This window comes from Prinia subflava, chromosome 4 (assembly GCF_021018805.1).
Source record: "Prinia subflava isolate CZ2003 ecotype Zambia chromosome 4, Cam_Psub_1.2, whole genome shotgun sequence".
In the NCBI taxonomy this organism is placed as follows: Eukaryota; Metazoa; Chordata; class Aves; order Passeriformes; family Cisticolidae; genus Prinia; species Prinia subflava.
Window position 1 is genome coordinate 16,404,581 of NC_086250.1, and position 26,469 is coordinate 16,431,049.

The 26,469-nt window shown below is 41.7% G+C and overlaps 1 protein-coding gene across 2 annotated transcripts in view; it reads left to right on the forward strand.

Annotated features, from left to right (window-relative positions):
* The window catches only part of TMTC1 (transmembrane O-mannosyltransferase targeting cadherins 1), a 136,062-nt gene that overhangs the window by 53,532 nt on the left and 56,061 nt on the right, over positions 1–26,469 (forward strand). For both annotated transcript variants that reach the window (XM_063395652.1, XM_063395651.1), the window contains exons 8-9: positions 8,748–8,937; positions 20,578–20,699. In XM_063395652.1, coding sequence (XP_063251722.1) covers positions 8,748–8,937; positions 20,578–20,699 — 312 coding nt within the window. The remainder of the gene's footprint in view (positions 1–8,747; positions 8,938–20,577; positions 20,700–26,469) is intronic.

Sequence of the window (26,469 nt, forward strand, 5' to 3'; positions counted from 1 at the left end):
CATCAGGTTAGATCTGGAGCTGAGGTCTCGGCTGACACAGGATGAACCCAACGGAGCATTGTAACTTCTGCAGGGTTTATTGGGGCCAACATTAGGGGTAGGTTTAGATTAGGGGGTTGAAAAAGCAGTGACTTGTGAGGTCAGAATTTGTGATCCCTTAGAGCTGATACAGTGTACATCACAGGACAGGGGGTGTGAGAGGTCCATGCATCCATGATGGTGTGGAGCAGGGGGGCATGTAGAACTTGGGGTGTATCAAATGAATCTGAGAGAAGACAGGTTACAAGCAAGTCAAGGAAGTGGCTTGCAACAGGTGGCTGAGCTGGGGAGCTTCCTGCAGGACAGCAGGAATGTGCTGAATGTTTGTGCAGGTTCAGAGAGATTTGCCAAGTTGAAATAAGAAATCCAGGCTACTAGATATGCAGAAACCACATCCAGCTAGGAACTGGGGGAAAATTATCATATATGCTTTACTTGGCATTTCCTTTTGGTCACTGCTGGATAGACCTCTGATGTGGCTCAGTTTGGCCCTAGAAAATGTCTATGTGCTCTGTGTAACTTATCTCCAATCTTGGACAACACAAGTGTATAAATTAAAGTAGACAGATAATGATTTATTTAACAATTGCAGGACATAATATGCTGAAATAATGACAGTTTTTCAGTCTTTAAAAACAGTCATCTGTTCAGCATGCTTGCTAAATTACTGTTGTTAAAATTACAAGTGATATTCCCAAATATCTCAAAGCTTAGTGACATAAGACAGCCACATTTCCTTGGCCTTCACTGTGTTGCTTGGCAAAGGTGGTCTGAGAAGAGGAGACATGTCTGTCATTGCTTTCCTCAGTGGAGGCAGAAATGAAGGTGTTGGGAATCCTGCTGTTCCTAAGCCCTGCATGAAAGCCTGTCCATCCAGGCTGTTGTGCACTGCAGGATTTACTGTCTCCAGTGGCCTTACCTTAAAGAACACAGACTTTGATCTTAAAAATCTGCTATGGGTAAGCAATATTTAAGACAGAAAAACCAATCCCAAACTGCTATTCAAACATTCTTGCTTGTGAATTTGAGGGGGAATGCAACTACAAAGGTTTTGAGGGCTAAACAGCTTTATTTTAAACAGTATACCAAACGTGCAGCTCCAGAGTTAGGAGAGTGTTGAGTGGAGGGCTGACATGCTACAGACAATTTGCACAATGTTTTTTTCTTCTGCCCTTCTTGAGGGGAAACAAGTAGGAGGCCTCTGGATAAACAGATTTTATTTCCAACACTGTGGCAGGACAAGGGAAAGATCCATTGTGCAGCATGTCTCAAGCTGTGTGAAACAGATTAAATCTTACCTCTAATTTCTAACTAGAAGACTGTTTTTTAAAAAACCATGTATTTAGGAGTCAAGTTATATTAATTTCTGCTGGCATCTGCCTTGTGATCTCTGGTGGCTGATCACCCTGGGTGTGAGGCAGGTTATTTGTGGTGCTTCCTTAAATAGTTAATGCATTTCTACTTGAACTGCCTAGAGATAACATTGTCCTGTGGTTGAACTGCTCTCTCTGTAAGCTGGCTTTCTGTGTTGCCTTGCTGTTTCAATCAGGTAAATGAGAATTCAGTGCTGCAGAAAGCTGAAGAAGTGCTTATACATAAAAACTGGCACATAATCCTTTTCACAGAGATTTATGACTGTTTTCTGAGCAATGCATTTAATCATCCCAGTTGTAACTTCAAAGGGAATGAGCTACCGAGAGGCAAGCCATGGACCTGTGCTGGGAAAATGGGTCCCTGTGCCAGCCAGTGCTGCCAAGGAAATAGAAGTCAAATGTAGCAACTACTTTGATATGGAGTTTTCATGGACCTCAGGCTAGAAAACAGCATTAAAATAGACCCCTGAAAATAACAGCTCTTAATCAGCCAGGCTTGCACATGCTACCTGAATGGTGAAGTTCTGCCTGGTTTTTAGTCAGTGCTTTTTAGCATGTGCTCAAATGTGTTTAAGTTCAGCCCCACGTGTAATCTCTGCAGGCACCCAGCATTCAGGGATCACTTCTAACAAAAGGGAGAACAACAATGTTGGTAAAAATTGCTCTCATGCCTGCCCAGGGGCCAGACAACCCGTACATTAAGGGTAAACTGTAGTCTTTATTTTAAGGGGGTTGGGAGTTGGGGGAAGGCCTGGCTGGAAGATGGTGCTCCATAGCAAAGGCCTGCAGAGAAAGTGCTGCTCCCAGAGCCACATGAAAGATTTCAGCATCTCTCTCATACAAATGTTCTTGATGTGATGAATAGACCCTGGTAGTGCTGCTCTGGGATTTGACAGGCATTTTAATGGGCTGTGGTGCTTGCTGCAAGTGCTGGTTACACAACAAGCCTTCCCTGCCAGAGTGTGCATGTGGAGTAGAGAGGCTGCAGCCAAAGCAGAGGCCATTGACTCCTATAGGCCATGGATTTTGCTTTCCAAAATACTTCTGCACAGAAGGGGTAGAGGGTGGCCAGTCTCTGAGGCAAAGCACGCCCAGAATATCCCTTTGGCTCCCACCAGCATTGGGTGGGTAATGCTCTGGGATACAATAAGCCATTTTCAGAAGCATTATCCCAGCGGGTTTATGAGGTCTGGTTTTTAATTTCTTGAGGATCTCAGTGGCTGTTCACAGAAGCCTCAGTCTGCTGCTGCCTCAGTGATCCTCTTCTGAAGCAGTTGCCCACAGCTGGGCTCTGCTGGGGAATTTGGGCTGCATGGCTCTGGAATGTGCTGCTGTTGGGGAGAGCTGAGGATCAGATGTGATCACAAGGCATGTCATCACCCACAGCACACAGGGCTTTGCAGAGGGAAAACTGTGAGATCAGTCCCAGGTTTTCCAGCACTGAGATTCTGACAGGAGGCTTGGCTTTCACTGGAAACTCACAGGCTCTTTCAAAGTCTTTACTCTTAAAGAATTCGGTATTTTTCAGATTCTTAGCCACAGAGTTGAAACAACTGAGAGAGAGCCATTCACCAGATTAAAGCTCTTCAGGCTGTGCAGCTATAGAGGACAACACAGTCTGCTTTTCCCCATGTCCCTGGTGCACACAAGCACACCTTCCAGAGGAGTTACCTTGCTATTCACCAAGCTGCAGCTCTGTTTATTCCTCTCTGTCTTTCCTACTCCTGTCCTCTACTGATTGGCAGCTCTTTTTCCTAAATACAAAAGGTTTGATGAAAGGGAGTATACAGGTACTTTTCTAGTTACAAGTATTTTCTCTCTAATTTGTACTCACATTTTAATGTTAAATGGAATTTGTCTGCTGCTTGTTTGTATGGTTTACTCCACTATCTCTGAATGAGTTGGATAGGCAGAGTGGGAATTTTTTTCTTCAAAGGCTCTTAAAAGAAAATGTTTAGGCTGACAATATACAGAGCAGAAAAATAAACTCGTGTGGGAAGGTATGACTGGACTGGGAGTTCCCTAGGGGGAGTGTAAATATATACAATTTGAAGATAATATCCGAAATACCACCACCTGGTTATAATTGCAGCCACATGTGTCCTAGGAGGACATTACTGTGAAGTGACTTGTCAAACACACTTGGGTTTAGGGCTTTGTAAGAGGATGAAGAGAGCCTTGAGCCAAAATCAGTTCAGCTGTTAATACAAATGAGAAGCTCTTTTTGCTAATAAAAAAGCTCTTCTTACCCTTATAGTGAACTGAAGCCTCCCTGAGTGCCTGGCAGTGTGCAGGTTGTGGGATGGGTTGTCCCAGAACTGGGTGGCTGGTAGGTTGCAGCATAGTATGCACTTAGGAAAAATAGGATCACTGGCCCCCACTTCTCCATGCAGCTTTGGTGGGGCATAGACAGAGCTTTATGATCACTCTTGTACCACATCTTTAGAAAGAAATCTATAATCTCAGTCCCTGGGTGCTGTAGGGAGAAAGCTTAAACTGCTCCAAAATCAGAAAATACAGGAAACGCCTCAAATTTTTATAAATCTTGTATTTTTTTTACCAAGTCTCACGTTCCTTGTGCTCTGATTGCCTGGGTTTGGCAGAGCTGAGATCAGGGCTTTTCCAAGCTTGTTGGTCTCTATTACAGCAATGGGTAACAGACAATTCCTCAAATATTTTCCTGTCATACTGTTAGGACTTTGAGTAGTACCCTTTGCATTCATTTTTGCAGCAGAAACAATCAGTTCAGATAGTTGTTTTCTGCAACAAGTTCTAGATAGGAGTCATCCTGTATTTATCTCAAAGCATGCAACAGAACATTGAAACGAAAAAAATTTTAAACGAAACAAACTGAATTGCCATGACCTACAGGAGGAACTGTGTTTTTCTGAGCATGCCAGAGAGGATGAGAAGTGAAAAGAACACTTGATACCCACTGAAACTTGGATTTCCATGTTCAATTTGCAAATAAAAAAATTTGCTGCAATGCAAATGCTGTTACCTGGCCTGGGGGAAAACTGATGCCAGTTAAGAGGCAGAATCTTCCAGTCACCTCACCAGTAATACTCTGATTTTCATGGGATTAACTGAGTGGGAGATGCTATAGGCAGGATTTTTTTTCCCTTGGAATTCCAGCAGACACCAGAAGCAATATCAAGAAGATCCTTAATTTAAAATGTAATTCACTCAGTCAACTAATTAAAAGAAAATACTCTTGTTGCCATTTGCAGGTAGGCTGCTGAAGCATAATTAGCTCCTGGAGTGATTTCAGAATCTTCAAGTCTTTTCAGAATTTGCAAATTAGTTCCTTGAGGTGTCAGCTTTGGTAAGAGGTTTCTTCCAAACTTTCTCCTGTGTTTAGCTTTCTCCTTAGGCTTGTGATATGAGAGCCACGTAGATGTGAAGGAATATTATATGTTTTTGAGAGCCATAAATAAAATGCAGCACTGTATTGTCAGTAACTATTATTAGCATCCTGTTATTTTTCTGTTCCTTGTACCTAAAATAGCAATAGTTTATAAGTGCTTTATTTTGTACAGCCATCCATCATGTTCAAGGACAGGTTACCAATGCTGAAGGCATATTCAAACTTTTGCTTGACTCAGAGCCTGCTCAAGGCTTTGTTGCTGCTTACAAATGCCTGCAAAAGTCAGGCAATGCCTTCATGGATCTCTGACTGTGACTGCTAATGTCACATGCATGTTCAGTCAGGGAGCTTGGGCTTGGCAAGGAGATGTGGCCAAGGGGTCTCTGGTAGGGTGTCTGCAGAGGCCAACCAATTGACTGTACATGGGTGGTAATGATTGTCACAGGCTTTAAAATATATCACTGCTGTTGGAAGAGAGTATTTATAGATTATTATTGCCATAGTGGAGTGGACCGATTGTGCTCCTCCTTTAAAAGCCACCTCTGGCAGCACCTTGTGCACATATATCTTGGTTACCCATGGAAAGACAGGTATCTGTCAGGGAAAACTGGAGTTTCCCTTGGAGTGGAGAATGTAAAAACCCCCTCCCTCCAAATTATTACAATTTTGCAATTAGGAGCTTTCAGGCAAAAATATGGGAATAGGAATAACAGTTGTTTACTAGGAATATTAAAAAATACAAATGCAGTAGTACAAAAAAACAAGCAAACAAACAAAAGTCCTAGAAAACCCTGACAGAGTCAGAGATACGGCCTGACACCCTGTTGTCAGGGTGTTGGAAGCAGTCCAAATAAATCCTCCTGGAGTGACAGATGTTCTATGAAGTAGAGATATCCTGTAGAAAAAAGCGTCCAGCGCTGGTGAGATGAGTCCGATCTTCCTCTGAGAATTCACTAGAAAACCGGCTGCATTAATGTTTGGGATTGCAGGTTTTATGCCGGTGGAAAGGCTTTGGCTCCCCCCACTGGGTGGGGCATCTCACAAATAATGAAGTGATGTTTTCAGTCATGTGAGAGGCCTTAAATGGCCCATTCACAGGTGATGTCCCTCGGAGGAGGATGGGTGGAGGAAGAGAGAAGGCGGCACTGCCTTATCTGGAGTTATCAATTGTCCCATTAACAGAAGGCATCTACCCTCTCCCCCCCTAGAGTTACCAGAGATAAAGAACAATATCTCCCAACCGGCTTCAACAGATGAAAATAGAATGCACATTTTTGGTTACATTTTTCAAGCCAAGACAACATAGCTCCCAAGGAAGACTGAAACTGCATGAGCACTTGGACACAGACACTTGTTTACAAACCTGTCCTGATCAGTGAGGGGCCTGGACTTGTCTTCCCATATTCAACAGCAGCTTGTCCTACTTTTCCAGCAGAAATGCATTAACTCACACTGATCTGGCTACTCTGAATACCTCTTAAGTTAAGCGGAGTCAAGTTGTTATGGCAGCAAACTGGTTATTTATTCTGTGCTGTGTGAGGATATATCAGCTCATGCCTTATCTGTGAAGATGCAGAGAAGCAACTAGTCTGTCCTTAACTGCAATGCTGCAGTTTGCAGAGATCCCAAATGTCATCTTGTTCCTTCCTACCCAGCAGCCCAGTCTGAGTAAGCAGGGGAGGGTTGTCTTGTGTGTGTTGTGGTTTGCATACAAACTTCTATGAATATTGTGATGCCTATTGAAAATATTCATATGCCAGGGCATAAAAGGACACTCCCTCTAAAAACTGGGCTCTCCTAAAGCATCAAATACAAAACTAACTCAGTGCTTCTGGAAATCCTGTCGAATATACACATTTGTAGAAACAATATCATATGCCATGATATTATTCAGATTCATCTAAACAGACATGCTTTTGTTTTAAGAATAAAGCCAGAAATGGATCTCAGTTTGGCTTTGAGGTAAGTAGCTGTAAATAAATGCTGGCAGCCTTTTCTGAGCTGATGTGCTGAGGTTGATGGAGAAGCCTGTTTTTTTCGTGGCTGAGCAGACGTGGGTCAGGCCACACATAATGTCACGAGTGAGTGCCTTGGTGTGATTAAGTCTCACCAGATTTTGTGTTGCTATGTTTCTTTATAGTGTGCCCCAGAAGAGATTGAGTTGGTGACTAGAAAACACATTAGTTTCTTTAGAAAGAGCGAACAATCAAAATTTTAAGAATCATTTGAGCAAAATTAGGTTATATTTTTGAGGGATGCTCTCTTAAATAGGAATTGGCTTTTTAATCACTGCTTTTATTAAGAGAAGATGGATTTTCTTTCTTTCTTTCCCTTTTGCTTAGTACCTCAGGGTGGGGAAGGTGAGGAAAATGGGGAGGGGATGGAAGAGAAGTGTATCAAATGGCTGAAAACCTTAAAATTGTGGGAATATTCCACTTTCCAGAGTTGGGAGTTAGAAAAATCTGTGGGAAAATGAGAATGTGCCTCTGTGACTGTTTACAGTGAAACATTCCAGCTCCCTAAGCCTCCTTGCTCTTGGGTCACAGTGCTGCTGGAGACGTTTATTTTTTGGGTGAGAATAGAAAATGATATCCTAACTTTGTAGTTATTTAAATATGTTTTCACGGAAATTTAGGGCCCAACACCCATCTGGGAACTTCCTGCCTGGAATCACACTTAGCTTCAGTGTCTTACCATTCTGCCACAAATCTAATGTTGTAAGTGCTGTTGTAAGGGGCTGCATTTTGACTGCAAAGGGGCATGTTTGTAAATGGCAAGTGAGACAATCCTCTGTCTACATGCCTTGACATTTCTGCCATCCTTTGTTACCATTTTAATAAACCTGCAAGGTACCATGGCAACTGTGTGTGATAACAGCTGCCAAAGCAGGCTGAGATGGAAGAAATCCTATGCAGGGCAGAATGTAATTCTTTACCTTTTTTGAGTATTTGCCATTTTTGGTGCTGTGTACAATGTGGACTTCCCATTTGCAAGCCAAGGATGGGTTTGTTTCTTCAAAGGCTGTCACAATTTTACTTGGTTAACTTCACATTACTGGAATAATCAATCTGCAGTCTCTTGCACTTGAAAATATTCCAACTTTAGATGCACTTTTTTGGCAAGTAGATGCCAAGAAGCAGAAGCCGGGGGCAGAGAGGGATGTTGGTTTGATTTGTTGTTTTTTGTTGTTGTTTTTTAACCTAGTGGCACACATGCTGTTCTTTTTCAGTCCTTTGAAAGCCCTGTATACTTCCCAGAGGGCAGCATGCTCTCCATTTCCATTCCCCACTAATTTCCTCTCTATTGAGAATGACAATTATTGAAGATTACAACAAATTGAAATCTCTACTTCCCCGTCACTTCTGTGGCACATCTCATGCAATCTGGCCCCAGCCCTAAGAAACTGAGATGGGATCAGCTAAGAACCACCCTGTCCCTCCTTTCTTCGGTATTTTCTCCCTGTGCCTTGATTTGCAAAGAGAAAAGAGAGAAGGGTCTGACTTTCGCTCCATGTTGTGTAGGTAGAAGAAATCCTAAATTGTAAGTTAAACCCAGCTAGAAGGATATTTTGTATTGCAGCAGTGATGCAGTGAACTGTGTACAAGTTCAATATGTATGTATGTATGTACCTATGTAGTTATTCATTTATTGTTTAAGCTGGCAGAAGGTCATTTCAAAAATCTAACATTCAAATGGGAGTTGAAGTTCTGTTAGTTTTCTAAAGTCTGCTGCATAGAAACCATGTATTACTGATCTTATGTTATTTCTTCAAATTACCATAAAGTGCCCCTCACCTATGGCAGCAACTCTATTGACAGAGATGTGTAGTGTTGCCTGTTGGTGCAGTTCTGTTGATTAGTTTTTTTTGCTGTTTCCTCCTCTTGTGCGGTATGTAGTAAAGGCCAAAGGAAAATGTTTCCTGTGCTGGTAGCCATTCCATGTATTACATTACCTGTTTTCATTTGCAGGTTTTTAACTTATTCCTACCTTCTGGCCTTCAATGCATGGCTCCTGCTGGCACCTATCACCCTGTGCTATGACTGGCAGGTCGGCAGCATCCCTTTGGTCGAGTCCATCTGGGATGTGAGGAACTTAGCCACAGTGTTCCTGGTGCTGGTGATGACATTACTCAGCCTGCACTGCATTGCTGCATTCAAGGTAATTCCAAAAGCTGTGCAATACAACATAAAAAGAAAAAAAATCTTCTGTTTTCTAATCTTCAGATAAAATGGTTGGTAAGTGCATGTTTTCCTCTGGAATGCATTGGAGTGAGGTGAAAAACCATACCGGTAATAACTAATGCAGACAAGCTCAGCTGATGAAAATGTCTCTCTAGTTGAATGTCTCAGTCTTTAATTGGTCTGATTTGAGGGCAGAACTTGACCCACACTCCCGCATTCAATTGTTGTTAATGATCCAAACCCCACTGAAGTTAAGCATCTCTGCCTCTCCCATAGTCGTCAGGCTTTTTGTCACTTACTTCAAACAGAACTGGGAACTGTCATCTGCAGAGCCTTTTGAAAATAAAATTGATTTTTCTATTTGCACTTTTGCTATGCTTCTAAAACCTAGACATTGGATACATCTTCATGAGTGGATTTTTTTGTCAGCAGAGTAATGGAATGTGGGAAATCGGAAATGACCTGGAAATTGTTCTTTAGCATAAATAATAGTTGGTAAAGTTGGTAAGCCATACTTCCCAATTCAGCATTTCAGAGGTACCATTAATCATATTGCAGAAATAAAAGTGAGGTTGTACATGCCTTGTCAGAAGTCAGATACGCACTTCCATGGGAGGATTTTTCTTGTGGATTGTGGGGAGTTACAGGCTGTTTCTCTTTCAGCTGAGTTGTGGAACCTTCTTTCGGAGAGGTGTTGGTAGTCACTTTGGAAATAGTACAAAAGTTTCTCTTCCTTAAATGTATGTATGGCTGAAAAGCATAGTTTAAGGATGTCAGGTTTTTAATACCTGTGTTATGCTAAAATGTGCAGGTCATGTACATTTTCAGTCTACCCTGGCAGTCTTCCCTGTGCTCCTGATAGGAGACAGAAAATGAACCAAACACTTTGAGACTGCAGAGTCATTAATTTAGATAATACAATGACAGATGCTGTATGGGAAGTATAGGAAAACACCCTATTAGGTATTCACCAGTTCAACCTACAGGTTGTACATCATCTCGTATTGCTCCTGCCTTCATTACTCACTGCTAGAGACATTCAGAACTGTTTGTGTTAGACCTAATCCTGTTCTCAGGGAAGTTAATGATAAAATTCTCATTAGCCATGTACTGAAGACTTCTGAAAAATCTTATTCCATGTTCTTTGAAGTTTTGTTTGCTTTTTATTTCTTCTCCTGCTGTCAGAACTGTATGTAGGATTAATATTGTTGGTTTGCTTGAAAAAGATTTTATCATTCTTTTATTACTTTTTTAAAAAAACAATTCAGTCTGGATTTATGAATACCACTCTTTGATTTGAAACTGCAAGTTGTAATTTTTTTGTGAGAAGTTCAGTTTTGCTCTTGACCACCACTGATGTTAAGCAACATGAATTTTAGTCTTTAGGCACTTACGAGATGCTTTGAAATTAATCTTAAAAATTCCCTTGTGTTTATCCTTGGAAACCCCAAACACTGAATAAATTGGATATGAAGTATCTGCTTTTGTATCTAATCCAGTAAAACTAGAACCATCTTGACAAAGTGCTCTCGTGAGCACTTGCAGCCTCCAAAAAACCCACTGTGAACATGGAAGTGGTGATGGTTCCTGGGGATCAACTTGGACATGTTTCCCTCAGCCCTTGGTATAGAATCACGGAAGGGTTTGGTTGGAAAGGACCTTAAGGATCATCCAGTGCCAACATCCCTGCCATGGTCAGAGGTGTTTTCACTAGACCAGGTGGCTCAGAACCGTATCCAACCTGGCCTTGAACACTTTGAGGGATGGCGCATATGTATATATATAATGAGAGGTATAATTGGAAATATTTTGCTTTTCGGGAAATTTGACATTATTGAAGCTATTTTCTACTTTATTTTTAACAACTCACACAATCTCTGAATCATGGTACTGCCATTCAGTGTTATGGAGATGATTGTGTTGAGCTGAGCTGTATGAATTATCGAGGAAAGCAAACAGGAAGCAGCACTTTTCCTGGAAATAAATTGTGCCATTTGACTTCAAACAATCCCTTTTAGAACAGGGAGAGGGAAGTTCAGGGCACATAAACTGCAGGCACAATTCGTTGTATTAGGGTCTTAGGAAAGATCTTTCCAAATGCAGCAGCAGTGGTCTTTTATAGGTCATTGCTTCCCCCAAGAAGGACCATCCTTCAGTCAAGCCCCAGACAAGCTATTACTCAGTGTTTTACAGCTTGGAGGCAGCATGAGATATATCAGTTGATTTCTCACATTTTATAAAGTGTGAGATGTTCTGCTTTCTTTTTGAAGCAAACACAGCAGTCTTAGCAGCCATTTTTCTCTCCTTTTTCATTACAAGGCCTAACCTGGAAGACATAGCTTGCAATTTCCTAAGGAATGATTGTGTAGTGAACAGGCATGCAGTCTGTGTGCCTCTCTCTTTAGGGTGTAGGTGAGCAGGGGTAGGAGAGAACAAAACCTCATTTTCATTCTCAGTGGCACCATTGCTTTTCTTTCAGCAGCGTGGAGAATGGAAATGCTAGAAATTGTTTTAGCAGCAGTGAAGACATTGGTCCAGTGAACATTGAACTGATTGTCAGTGGCAAGAGGTGATGTGTGTGCATCCACAACACAAACTCACAGGAGACTCACAGAATATTTTGTGTGGACTGTAATTAGAGAATGCATGGATTGGATTTCTGCCTTTGTTGTCGTTGAATTTTAAACAGGGCTAATTTGTTGACGTTTGTGATTAGGGTAATAACTCTGTTGGGCATGTATGTGTGGTGCTGATAAAGGACATCTAAGGCACCAAGCTTTCTTGTTTTGTTTTGTGAATGTTGTTATACCTCAGAAAGAGAAGAAACGGTGGAAAATTTCTACTCATGAGTGCTTTCCTTGGAACATGTCTGTTACTAGATGGGGATTTAATGCTGAAAACTGCAGAAACAGAGAAGGCAGCTCTCCAGTTTTTCTGGAGGGAGAAGCCTCCCTTCTCTTCCTGCTAGTGCACCTTCACTGTTGTCCTCCTCTTAACTTAATGAGGAGGTCACTTAAAAAATGGCTTTGTTAACTCCTTTTGTATAACTTCCATTCTCTGGGTCATTTCTCCTGCTGTAGTGCAAATCCCTCTCACTTAGCAGCTGGGGAGCTCCCTGTGAACAGCTCCCCAAGTCAGACCTGTTCTGCTCAACTCTTTGCAGTGAACTTCCTCACATAGGCTTGAAGCAGTGTGCTGGGGATATGACAAAGGCTGGGGGTGCAAAATGCCTGCATCCCAGAGAAATTTTTATAGTTGGGAAAAGAGGATGACATTTATTTATTGTTCATTGTCAAAGAACATAGCCTTGGCCATGAGGAATGGATGTGGTGTAACTTCGGGATGGATTACAAAGGTACCAGGAAATGGATGAGGCATTCTCTCAGTGAATATCAAGCATGCCAGTCACAAGGTCAGAAAAATAATCTGGTGCTTTAGATGGCCACTGGGAAACCCAAGGGCCCATGGCACTGCCTTTCTTTGCTGGAAGATACTGGGAGCACCTGGTGAGCTGGAGGGAGGACAGTTCTTGGCATTATCATCGGGATGACAGTTATTTCTTTGACGTGTCATAATAATTCAATGAGCATGAAAGGAAGACCCTTCAGATGTTTGAAGTGCCACTCTGCATGGCGTTTTTAGGTCGCTGCCTAATTAGCAGCTTGCCCGTAGTTTTAGCTGTGAATGTATGTGTACAGAGCACATGATGGGTGGGATTCCACTTTCTCTGATATAAGGAGGGCTGATAGTGGGAAAACTCATGTATGTAGTGGGCTAATTAGGCGGGGTGATCTGGAAAACTAGCTTGAAGCAGTAGCTTTTGCACCTGGGTGAGTGTATTGCACCTCATACTGATGGCCCTCACACGTTTGCACTCATGACCAGCACTACAAAGGTACCTTCTGGTGGTTCACAGCACCTTCTTCTTGTTCAGCAGGACCACGTGATGTGCAGCAGTGTGCTCATGTCCGAGGAGGGCATGCTACTAACATTTTACATCGATTAAAAGATACATCTAGTGTGCTCTATAACTTTTCTAAAGAACATGCTTGGCTGTTCTGTGCGATGTGGCTACATATGTTACAGGAAATTGTGATGGTTTTCAGGTTATATTTATTGCATGTGACTGACATATGTATTATCCAGATCTTTCATATGCTACAGTTGGTTGTTTTTTATTTCAGATCTAATTTTAAAGGTGATGCTGCCTCTTTGAATTTCCCTGCGTGGTGCTTGTTAGCCAAGACAAGGCATTTTATACCATATTGTGATGACTTTATTTTGTGCTGTAATTGGCATCATATTGGCATCTATCTGGTGTATGGATATCATCTGAGCATATTCTTCAGTGACTTTCAGACTAAATTCCTTAGCTGACAACATTCAATATCATCCAGGAGAGGAAGGCATTTGCATCTTCTCTTTGTGTGCATGTTTCTGTTGTTTTTGCTAGCACTCACTATGTGTATTCTGTCATGCTATTTACTCTACCCTGCACTCATGAGACCTTTGCCTCGTTTCCTAGGTTTGGCATTTCATTAATAAATCACAGTTTATGGACCTTTCTGGGGAACAATTGCCTTTTGTAATATTCTGTTGTAGTACCAGCATAGTTAGAAAGTATGCCTGGCAAAATTTATCTGCCACAATACTTCCAGAACAATACCTGCTTCAATGGGACAGCAAGGTGAATAAGGCTATTTATTGATGGAGTCTATCTGACGAGCTGGAAACCACACTCATTTCCATAAAAGGTCCATTTAAAATAAATCCTGCTTTCATTATCCTGAGGGCCACTTGAATTCTTTCCACATAGAGAGAAGGTCAGGACTGATGTTCTTAATCTTTAGCAACGAGTTTTTTCTGTGCTGCTTCTGTTGTTAATGTTTGCTGCAGGGAGAGAGTAATAAGCCAGAAAGACTCTGTTCAGTGAGATCTAAAGGAAGGGGGGAGCCCCTTGCAGGCACCCCGAGCTCGCTGGCCGCGTTTCTGCTCTGTCGAGTGCCGCAGCCGCATCAGCTGCTGTGGGTCCCTGGTGGGGCTGCAAGGAGCAGAGGAGCCTTCCCAGGGAGCTCGCCGTGCCAGCTGACAGACTCAGGCTAAAGGGAAAAGCTGCCTTAGTCTGTACGTGACTGCTGTTTTGGATTAAAAAAGCAAATACAAGAACTGTCAAAATACCTTTTGCATCAGATTTTCTTTTGCTCGGTAGATGTTTGAAAATAACAGGTTTGGAGTGTGGTGCTCTGGGTAAATATAACCACAGGTGGAAGTAGTTCTGATTTGGCTCACAATGAATATATTCAGCATCTCACTAAATGGGCTCTTACTGCCTGCAGCGTGGTGTAGGTAATTACCAAGAGGGCAGGTAGTTCTGCCATTTTCAGCATATTAACGCTGAATTACACTTCTTATTCTGCCATTTTCTTCTTCTGATTTAAGTTAGTATTTCAAGGCCTACTCAGAGCTGAAAGGTTTTGAAATGGCACAGTAGTAGCTGTGAGCAGGAGAGTGTAGGTGAAACAAGGTACAAGAAATTTACAGCTGGGAGAGTTAATGATGTTCATCATGGCTACTTGGCCTAGTTATACCAAGTGCCAAGCTATTGTGTGGGTTTTGGTTTTTGTTAGGCTCCTCTTGTTCCATGTTACCTTCTCAAGAGCAAATTCACCATGAACTGAATTGCTTTTCCAAACATCATGTACTGCAAATTTGAATTTTACCTGTCTTGTTTTGTTTTCCCCACCTCTCAAGCAGCCTGCAGTCACAGAATGAAAGGCAAGAGGGAAAAGCAACCACGAGGTCAAAAGGATTATTCTAATTCCTGGAGCAATTTGTTGATTTTCCTATTTCCTTTTGGAATGTTCCATTTCTCTTTCAAAGATTTGTGTGCTTCTTCATCCTGCTCAAATTGGCTTGTCAAGTGGAATTAGAGGTTGCAGAGATTAAGGATTGGGAAAATGAGCTTATGTCTGAAGGGAATTTTAGAAACCTGGGTGAGAAAGACCATAAACACATGGCTGAATGGATGGGTAACTGACTTCTGCAGGGAAAAAGAAAATAGTAGACACCAATGGTCTAAGATAGTAATATAAAATGTGAAACATTATGAGATATTTTTCTGTGCCCTGTTATGGGAATGGACTACTTTCTGCTTTAATTCCATAACTGAAGCCAAATTTGCAGAGGTGTTGAGCACCCACAGTCCTCAGGCATGTTAAGTTTTTAGGTATTTTCAGCATTTCTGAAAAACATGCTGTTTTACCTGGTACAGACCAGGACTCCCTTCCCTCTGGAAATGGAGAGGGAATGATCTTGTTAGGGTGGTCTGAGATGTGCGCCAAGGATTTCTCTTCAGATAATCCTGGCTGAAGAAGCCACTGCTCCTATCCAGGCTTTTGGTTTTAGATTCTGACTCGTGTGTGTTTTCTGTGCACCAGTCCCTGAATAGGCTGCCACTGGTAAGCTGGAAAGTAGTTTCTGTTGTTGCCAAATACTTGAAAAAGTATCAGTGTGTCAGGTAGTTAATAAGCAGTCAGCAGTGATTATCAAAATAGCATTAGAAATCTATGGCTATTTCTATCAAAACTAGATGATCACCAAGAAAAATGTAGTTATTTTAGGAAATGAGCGAGTTACTAAGCCTGGCATTCAAGTAGCTGATGCTACTGAAGGTGCTGGTTTTTTAATTTTTTTTTTTTTAATGAGATGAAAAAAAATAAAACTCCTAATAAAGTATAGTGATGACAGAATTTTTGATGTTTTTGCTAGGAGCAAGCTGATTAAGACAGGTGCCTGAGCCAGTTTTGAAGCTGCTAAGTTACCTCTTGCTTACCAAATGCTCGAGTTTTTTGGACCATCTGTTGACACCTGACTTTTGGCATCATTCACTTGGAAGCAGTGGCACAGGCAGCAGAGTGAAATAACCACAGGTCCACAGTGCCCTCCTGTTTGGTCACAGTAGATAAAGATGTGTGTGTCCCATCCAGGATTCTGCTGGTGCCCTAAGACAGACCATGCTGGTGGTACGTGGAGTGTGGTACAGCTCTGCCATGGCCCATCTCTGTGTGCATCAGTGAGGTGGGACTTGGAAACTCTCAGTGCTTCTGTGAGCTTTACAACCACAGAGACTTGTTTTTTTCCTTTGAAGGAATCAATCCCTAGGGTTAATTCCTGATGAGCTTAATGCTTTCTTTTTATCACCTTATGCATGAATGGAGAGTGAATTTGACATGCTTCTACACCATCCCTTTTATCTTTAATGCTGTATATGTGGAAAGTGCAAGAGTGGGTGTTTGCAGATGCTGACCTCTTGCCAGGTGAGGTGCTGCCAGTTGTTTTGATGCAGGCTGGTGAGGAGTCACATTGCTGGGCCACTTGTGGCTTCACGAGAGAGTGGTACAGCTGGAATAGATGAAGTAGGGTTGTGTGCAGTCTGCACTAAGGGTTTCTACAAATGGATATTAGGAATAAACTGAAGAAGTGTCATCCTCTGTCTGTGGTCTGCAGAGAGTCATGCAGCTTCTCTGAGTCTGTGTCTCTTCTGATGGATGATGCACTTACCTCCTAGGCCTGCAAGCATTTGAGAATGTGTAATAGCAGTCATTGCTTTTATACAGCTGTGCACAGCCAGCTTTCCTGGACACAGCTTTTCTGCACATGCAGTCAGGTGTTCCAAGCATAACATCTCACTGTCTGCAAAGGGCCATCCAGAGCTCACTGTCAGAGGGACTGATACCTTTGGTAGGAGGGAAGTCTTTACTCCATGGAGCTGTTGGATCTAAGTGGTGGAGAGGTGACACTTGCCTCATTGTGAAAAAACTGTTAGAAGAAGGAATGAAACCCATTTGATTGCCTTCCCATCAAACAGGCAAGCACGTATAAACACCTTCGGAAACGTTCAGAGGTAGAACAGAATGGAATTTGGTTGGATTTGTTTGCCCAGCTGCTGTCTTCCCTGAGGTGCAGCTTAGTCCAGCCAGGAGAAATGCTGTCCTCACAGCTCTGCTCTCCAGTGCCTGGGCCCTTGGAGGTGCCAGGCAATGTCAACATCAGTCCTGTCAGCACAGTGTAGACTTAATGGATCTGGCACCTCAGACTGTGCTTCCTCGGGGGGGAAAGTAAGGAATTTGCAGTGGGCTTATGCAAGTCCATAGTTAGGACAGTTATGTTGAAGTAATCTGTGCACCTCCTGCATTCACACTTAGAGGGCTCTGCCTTGTAGAGGACTTGTACTTTAGTGGTAGTCGGCAAATACTTATTTGTGTCTCAAGAATATGTTTTATATTTAAAATGGAAAGACCTCTTCAGTTGTAAATTGAAGAGTTTCTTCCTTTTTCCCCAAACTGCTAAGGAAGCAATTTTTAAAAATGTATTGCTGTATTGATCATGTTTGACCTTGGAGTGATTCTTTGATATTCTGTTTGAGACAGTAGGACACTTTTTTTGCATTGCTCTTGGGAGAAATAGTTTTCTTTAGTTCTTTGGTAAGTCTGTGAAAAGAAAGTTAGAAAGCTTTTTTTAAATGAGTTTTTGGTTTGGTTTGTTGTTTTATTGGTGGGGTTTTTTTGTTGCAATATAATGAAGGCCTGATTGTAATGAGTTAGATGTGAATTTCAAAACTCCTCCCTCCCACCAAGCTATTTACTATAACAAATGCTATTTTGATTTGAAATTGATTTGTCTTTGACAAGAGAAATCATTCTAAAGTTAATTCAAACGTGTTTGTTGATCCCCCATACCAGAGACTACAGTGACAGAAAGACAAGCTTTGTGTTTCCAAAAGAAATCACTGTCTTTAAGAGGAAAGGAATTGTCTCTCTGGGAAAAGAATGCAGTGATCTATAATTTCTAGTCCTAGGTGTTTTATTTTAAGGAGAAAGGAAGACAAACAAAATTGCCTATTACTCTTTAAAAGCTTGTGCTGCTGCTCTGGGCACCTGGAAGATGCTGATTCTGACACCTTTAGCTCAGCTATCTCAAGTGGGATCATATAAACGAAGTAGCTAAACCAAATAAATGGTCCTAATATTTCTTTTATTTCTTTGCCTAGAAAATGTAACAGGTTATGTATAGGTTGGATTTGTTTTATTTAGAAAAACATGTGGAGGGAATTTCCTATGGCTCTGTTAACATCTGCAGCCCTTTGATCGGCCCACAGGCACAACCACATGTAGCACAAAACCAGCTGAAGCCTGGCCTTCGAGGACCAGCTCTTCCCAAGAGCCTCTGCCTCAATGGAATGCTTTAAAAAGGGCACTGCCAGGTATTTTTTATTTCAGAAATAAGGAGCACCATGGAGGGTTCTGCTGCTCCATGAGGCTGGTTTGTGTGTGTTGGGCTCTCGTCTCTGAGCTCTGCCCAAGACACAGGGCTGGCATGAGCCCTTGATGGCATTAGGATGGAGCTGTGACTTGTTCTGGGGAGAAAAGGGGCATGCAGAATCATTAGATCCATCAGCTGAGCTAATTCCCACATCTTCCTCTTTCCCATTTGATGTACAAGTTTTATTTGTCTTTTCTAGCATTCAGTTTCCTTTGCTTATCTGCACTGCTGCAGCCTTGAGTTAACACTGTGTCCTTCCTAGAGATGTTTAACTAGAGGTTGTTTTCCCAATTATTGATTTAATGATAAACAACTGGAGAAATATTTGATAGCTGGTTTGTTTGAAAGCAGCTGCATATCTTGGGGACTGAGAACATTGTATTTGCTAGCAGTGCACTCCCTTAGGCCCAACATACCTGCTTCTGCCTCAGGGTCTTTAGTGTCAAACCCCTGGGGTAGAGTGGTGGCAGGAGATGGGCATCATAATTAGGTCAGATAAAGTGGGAAGGGAGAGTCAAATGGCAGGAGAAAAATGGAGTATATTTCCAGATCTGGGTGGAGAGGGAAGCTGAGCTAGAACTGGTAATTTTAATTCAGAGTTGAGAAGAAATTTTAAATCCTTTTTCCCATTTTTTCCTATTCAAATTTCTGTTGTAATTACCAGGCACCTCTGCTCATCATCTTTATGGATTGATGTCTTCTTCAGCTCTGAGAGTAATGTACTTCAGATGCTGTTGTGACTGCATGTAGGCACTAGTAACTGTGAATCCAAGATACTGAGAAAGTGAATAATAGAAGTACCACAGATAATTGTGGTGCTATTTAAAACACATATTAAGAAGTCTGGAGACGTGAAGAAGGCTGGAGGCTCTCTCTGTCTCATGATTCCTCTGAGCAAGTAGAAACCCGTGCACTTTTTTGTGATCCTTTGGTTCAGCTCCTCTAAAGCGACATCAGAGCCTCCTGACTTGTACCCTTCTTTTTGGTAACCATAGAAAAGACTTGTTATCTTTGCCATAGAATAGGATGAATATATTTTAGTAGTGGGACTTCTGAATTTCAGCCGCTGTCTAGACCAGTGGAAACTGCTGCTGCAGTCTGCAGCTGTGCAAAAGCAAGAGAGTTTGTGCTGCTTGGCCCTACATTGTTGATTGGGCTCCATTTCTCTGCTCAAAATATTGTTCAACGTTTCTAAATGTAGCTCCCTCCGGCAAGGAGAAGTCAATTTGCTCTCCAAAACCAAGAAATTGCCCACAACAATTAGAAAGTGCTGCAACCATTAAGTGATTGTGGTTGCATCTGTTTCTAAGCGTGACAAAGCTTCTCGCGATGTCTGCAGACAGTGAGAAGCAGTGTCTGAGCCAGGAGAGCACAGATGTCTGCCCGGGTGATTGAACAGGCCTAAAGCTACACTTCTATCCTGGTGTCATTCTTTGACATGCAGGAGCTGATTTACCCTCTTGGGATGGAGCTGAACCTGGAAATTATCCTGCTTACCATACTTGGGTCTCTCCATGGCAGGATGAGTGGCCACTGCACCCCCAGATGCCTGTGTTGGCCCCATGCATCACAGTTGGTTTGAATTGCATGTGGTAATTCCATTTCTCCTCAAAGAGTGAGCCAACATTAAAGTGAGTACAAGTGAAGGGCATTAACTGAGCTCAAGTGGAAAACATTAATTTTAGCATACAGCATGTCTCAAATTTCTGACTCTGTATGAGTGTGGAGACCTTGTGTGCGAAAGTATCATTTGAAGTGTAGATATTTTCCTTTAGAGAGATAAAATGACTGCATTAATATGTCACTTGGGGCTAGTTTTCTTTGCACAAAATGTGACCAATTGAACAGCTTTTTCTCTCTTATAAACATTTAGGATTGAACACAGCAGTCTGTGGCTATGTGATATGCATTTGTGTATTTACATACAGTCATAGTATCGTAGACACTCTAATGTATATATTCACACTATTCCATATTTACATATTACCAATATGAGTTATATCTTAGGTGATAGCTGTGCCATATGTGTGGTAGAGCTGACCTTGGAAAAGATACCAAGGGTAATAATAGACACAGTGTGTAGTGTGTGTGCACTTTCTGGGCATATTAGATGCACCAGAAGTGCATCAATATCAAAGATTAGTGTCTTCTAAAAAAATCTTTTAAATGCAAAACCATGCCAAATGTTAATAATCTAAGTTGCTTTTTTTATGACCCTCAAAAGAAAGGGGAAAGTTAGAGGTGAATTAAGTTGAATTTTTTTAGTTGATATTTGTTTAATTTTGTATTATTGCAGAAACTGGAACACAAAGAAGTTTTGGTTGGCTTGTTGTTCCTGGTTTTCCCATTCATCCCAGCCAGCAACCTCTTCTTCAGGGTGGGATTTGTGGTGGCAGAGCGAGTCCTTTACATGCCGAGGTAACTATTGCAATTGAACTTTTTTGCTAATGAGACCACCATCTCATTTTCTGAAAGCAGGCATGATTGCTTCTTCCCTTTTAAGTACTTCGAACATTATATTGTGAGTCAGTGTGTTCTCTGCCTGGGAGTTTTGGCATTAGAGCTTGAGAGATTTTATAGTCAGCTGAGAGCAGATTGCTTGGCAGGAGCATAGCTACTCAAAATCCTTGCTTTTCTTTTTAAACATGTTTTTGTGTGTGTGTGCTTGACACAGCTCAATACAGAGATGAGATGTTGTTTCCTGAGAATTGTCCTCCAAGACTCTTCTTCTTGGTAGCATTATCAAATTAAATTTCTCAATGATTTTGTCTTAAAGACAGCAGATGGAAAGTTAACCTGTCATGTTTTTATGGGGTTCTTGTTCAGCCTTCCTACTCCATTAGGTGGTCAATAAAAACAAAGGAGACTTTTGCTGTCTCAAAAGGTTCGTGGATTCAGTTGTGGAATATGCACATGGGCTCCTGCCTGTAAGCTACTGATTGCATACACATCTAAGAGTGAGATTTGCACTTGTTGAACAGGAGGAAGAAAATCCAGCAACGTCTTCATCCCTCAGCCAGTGCTCTGAGATTCCCCTCAGCCTCCAGCCTCTAACAATTGTCACTTCAGCCGTCTGGTGCTTCTGATTGCATTTATACAGGGACAACTTTGAGGTGTTACTTGTGACACCTCCACAGTATCCAGACCAGAGGCTGCAGTGGCAGAGGCCAATCATCCAACCATTTGCCCCTTTGACAGAAACACAGGCTGGAAAGGGCCTTGGGAGGTCGTCTGGTCCAAATCCCCTGGGCAAGCAGAGCCAGTTGCCTTGGACCAGGTGCAAACAGCTTTTGAATATGTCCAAAGAGGGAGATTCCACAGCATCTCTGGGAAACCCTTTCCAGTGCAGTTTGTTCCGTGCATGAGCATAAGTGGATGGTGCTTCTTGGATGCTGCAAGCTAGAAATGCCAATTCTACCCTTGGGTGCAGGGGGCCAACCTTTTTTATATCTAATGGGAACTGCCATTGCGGAGCTGATGACAAAACAGAAGTCCTCAGTTTCACCCAAAAGTGACTTTGTGACAACTGAAACAGAAGTTTTATTCCACAAAATATTAAATTCTATTCCTCAGAAATTGTGCATCCAAATATCCTAAGAAAAATGCTTACAGATAGTCTTTTGAAAAGCTGTGTATGTTCTGATTGTCATTGGTGTAAGCACTGTCACAAAAAGGCTGCTCACTGGTGTAAACCTCAGGCTGTAGAGGAGCTATTGCACATGTTATAAGGCTCTGATTCAGTTGGGCTGTATCCCTGTGCCTCTGTACACAGACATGCTTTTTAGGTCAAATTCTGCTGACTTTATTCATGTCACTAGCCCTGCCTTTGTTTGCTGAGGGTACACCTGAAAGTATAGTGAGCGAAAGTTGTCTCTCAGAGTTATTTTGCAAATGATTCCCTCAACTAATGGATCCTGCATAATTTCAAATTAACTTGGAAATCAGATTGCTTTAAATTCATGTAACAGAAAATGAGGAAACACATGAAAGAGCAAAGCTATTAAGGAAACAGTCAGCTGAACACAGGGCTGTGTTCAGAGTGGTTGCATTTCTGAATCTCAAAAGAACAACTGCAGAAAATACTTCAGCTGTCAGCAGTTCCTCGTCCTCCTCCAGATGAGACTGCTGATATAATGAGAGGAGGGGCAATGAAGAAGAAAAAAGGGTATGTTTGCACAGAGAAAATTAATCAGTGTTAACATGTGTGGATATAGTTTGTATAATGCTTTTCATCTCCCTGAGGGCTTTGCAAATATATGACCTACAAAGTAGGTGATTGATAGTTGCTACCTTTTTTTCTTTTTTTTTTTTGAGTTAGACTGAGGTAGAAGGATTAAATGATTACTCTGGAGTAAGTCTGTGTCAGAGTCCCTGGATCTCATACTTGTCACTTGTCACAGATCACTCCTGTCCTGCTTTGCAGCATTTGGTTTTTGCTCTTAGCCCAGGCTGGCAGGTAGCTGGCGTGAAAAGGGAAGGCAAATCCTGGCAGTGCATAGCAAAGGTGGGGACATACCGAATGGTTTGGAGAGAGCTGAGCACCTCCTGCATCCTCCAAGTCCAAAATTGCAGGGGTGGTGAGGGGGGCTTCTGCTAACATTTATTACTATGGCAGCAGAGAAATAATGTGCTTTTGTTTTATTTTTTTTCCTTGGGAGAATGACAATTTAGTAACGATTGCTTTAGGATGTGGTCATGTTCTTTATTTAGAACAGCCTGTAGCAGTTTCCTCAAGTTACATCTTGAAAAGGGATTTTCCTATCCTTTGCCCTTCAGTCTCTAAATCTCAGTTAGCAAGTCAGAGGTTGTCATGCAGTTTTATTTAGACAAAAGTCTTCAAAGAGATGGAGAGGATTTGGTGATCTATGCTTTTGGGCTTATGCTGGAATGCACTTTCCTATCTCTGTTTCAAGCAATAGCCTTTTATTGATGTTTATGACTATTACACTTGAATATTTATGGATGGGACAGTGGTGTATGTGTGTCACAGCCTGAAGTCCTAATTCAGTGTTGCTCAGTAGGTACCTGGGGAAAATGTCAAACATTTTCTTTTCAATAAAAGTAAGGACCCAAGGATTTACATAAAAGATGTTATAAATAGAAAGAAGAAAGAAATAAGTCTTTTGCTCAGTGTCTAATTATATGGCTGGGCCTTGCCTCCTGGGGATTGATGGGTATTTGGAGCAATTCCTCTTCTGTTTGCAGCCTGCCTCAGGGGAGAAACAGACAAACTATGTCAAAATGGTTGAATGTTTTCTTTAATTGTGTTCAGCTAAACAGAAATATTTGGAGAAAATATTTCTTATATTTATTTTTCATTTGAAGGTTACAAGCATGTACTCGTATAATAATACTAATCATTATTTTAATAGAAATTTTTAATAAAACTATACCATTGGCTTGAAAAATTTCATTGGAAAACAATTTATTGTCTTTGAACTTTTAAGTTTGTTTGTTAGCTTTTAGGTTTTTGCTGTTTTTTTCTTGTATGTAAGATGGGAAAACTTGTTTTCAGGAGAGCAAAGGGTGTGAAATACCTAGGGAGTGATAAACAGGATACAGCTCTCTAGGCCAGTTTTCCAAAGTGGCATCACTTAAAAAGCTGAATCAGTGAAAGACTTAAATTACAGTTTTTTCCCTTCTTCAGAATGTCGATGCAAAAGCTGCTCAGAACCCTACAGACAGTGTAATTGTTTGACAGTGCAGAATGACTGAGTGCAGGCAGTTGTTCTGAGTCGTGAGCAATTTGTACTCACGCAGGAGCAGCAGCTCTTCCTCTGTGTAGCCCTTTTCTTTGCTGAAACAGGAGCAGCAGTGCAAACTCTTGGGCTATCCTGCTTTACTGACATTCCCACAGAGCCGGGGTTGCCCTCACCTCGTCAGATCAGACCTCTCCTACCAGAGCAATTTCTGTGTTTTCCTCATCTTTTACCACTACCCTGATAGCTGTAGCTCCAGGCTGAGTTTTGTCGTAGCTGGGCAACTTAAGCTGTTTTCACAGCCTCATATGAAGCAACAAATCAACCGAAACATCGTTCTGTGGGTGATTTCCAATTTGCTGAAAGCAATAGGCAGTCCAGTGGTACCTGCCCCATTTTTATGTGCACTGGTTGGTGGTGGATATTGCAGTGAGTGGGTGCAGGGTGCACAGTTACTCCTTCCCAGCACAGGCAATTACAGGTGGCTGTTGGGTTTTTTTGCCAGCTCCTCACTATATCGAGAGTTGATGTTGCAACCCTAATTGACAATCCTCGGAGATGAGATCACTGCTGTGTACAGGATGGCATTTGCTTCACCATCTATTGTAAATCTGCAAGAAAGCCAGCCTCCAGGAAAAAGCACACTTCTATTTTTCAAGAAATTAATGCATCCTGGCAAAGTTTTCCTCATGCCATAGCAAAGCAGGGACCATATGAATTTTTGCCTTTGCACAGAGCATGTTTCTAATCCTTTGTGCTAATCTATTTTTCCCAACTAGTGTAATCCCAAACACTACTAATTTATGTAATTGGGGGAGGGGGAAAGGAACCTGGTACGTGGTAGAATCATCTGTGACTTTTATGAACCTGATAATTTCTGAGCAGAAGTGCCCAGTGTTTACAAGGCAGCCACTTGGGGATGGGACTTAGCAGTGCTTCTCCTCTGGGAGTGTGTTATGTACTCCACATTATCTTCATTTTCCTGAAGACCAGGTGTGCAATGGGGTTTCAGTTTCCCATGCCACTCCTTTCTTTATTGTCATTTGAAGCTGCAAGTTCACCAGGAGCTGAATCTCTATTTGCCTTTCCAAATTCTTTCAGTATTAGATCAGATCCTGTAAAGGATTATCTGATTCACAGAAGAAGCTTCCCTTTTCATTTGGAGTCAAATGCTGACCCAGCAAAGTTAGCAGTGAAAGTCTCATTGGCTCCGTGAAGCCAGTTTATCTTCTCCCTGATCTCAATTCAACGACACAATTAAGCATTTTGCCAGTTTTCAAGTTAAGCCCATAAGTCATTTGGGATTTGTATATGGAATCCAAACTACACCTGTTCCATTTACTTGGAACAGACATGATTTCATTGCCTGATCTGTTGCTGCCATTGCAGCGGCCATGGGGCAGCCAAAGTTCAGAAGAAGTGAATTGGATTGTATTCCCTGTAATTCAGGTGCAGACCTGAGGGCACTGGGAGTGAAATGGGAGCCCATTATGTGATGGCAATAGGCCAGACTGCAGCCCCAGTGTTTCTGTGAGGGGTGCCTGTCCCTGCTGCAGGGTGTCAGTTTGAGCAGCACTCTGCAAAAGTGGCTCGTGGCTGGAGGCAAGGTGGTTGGGACTTCAGCTGAGGCAAGTGACCCCAGTTCTGCTTCCCCATCTGTGAAATAGGGATAATAACTCCACTTTGCCCTTCAAAAGGGGGCAGAGAGAGTTCTCATTAATAAATGAGAAGTAACTCCTTGTAGGAGGGCTGAATGCCAGGAGCACCTACCTTGCAGGTGCATGTCTGAACTTAAGCTCCTTCCTTGCTCTGTCCCTATTAAACACTTTAAGGAGAAATCGAAGCAGCCAACCTCTGTTAATGCAGACAAGAGAAGCCAGTGCCATATATTTTGGCAAAAGGCAGTAAAGATGCAAGGAGTAGAAACAGAAATGATTCTGCAAAGCTGAAAAAGATGACCTCATGGCATGTTTGGTCTAGATTGCTGTATTGCATTATTTTAACTAAATTTAAAATATGCTTTTGAGAAACGTGTTTTGGGCATGTACAGGAAAAAGTTAAGTTTTTGTGCAGTTATGGGCATTAATGGCTACAGTGGAAAGATTTCTGGTTTTGTTGTGATAGATTAACCTAAAGGAAAACATTCAAATGCATTTTTTCTGCTCTTGAAAATAATAGAGATAGGTAAAGATATTGGTTTTAAAAATAATAAATTAAGTTTATGTCATCTTGTGGAAGTGATCTACTTGGTCATGTTGATTGAAAGTGGAATTCTTATTTACAGGGTAATACATTGGCCTTAAGATGATGCCTTGTGGAATTTAATAGATAATATTCTTACATGGAGTTTTTGGACACTTGTGATGGAACTGAATGGGAAATTATTTCCTATTATAGAATTCCAGAAGTTATGACAGTATTTAAATTCAATTTGTAGCATACAGACTCATCTCCAGTGAAGTATAAAAGATCTAGGGAGATTTCAGTGG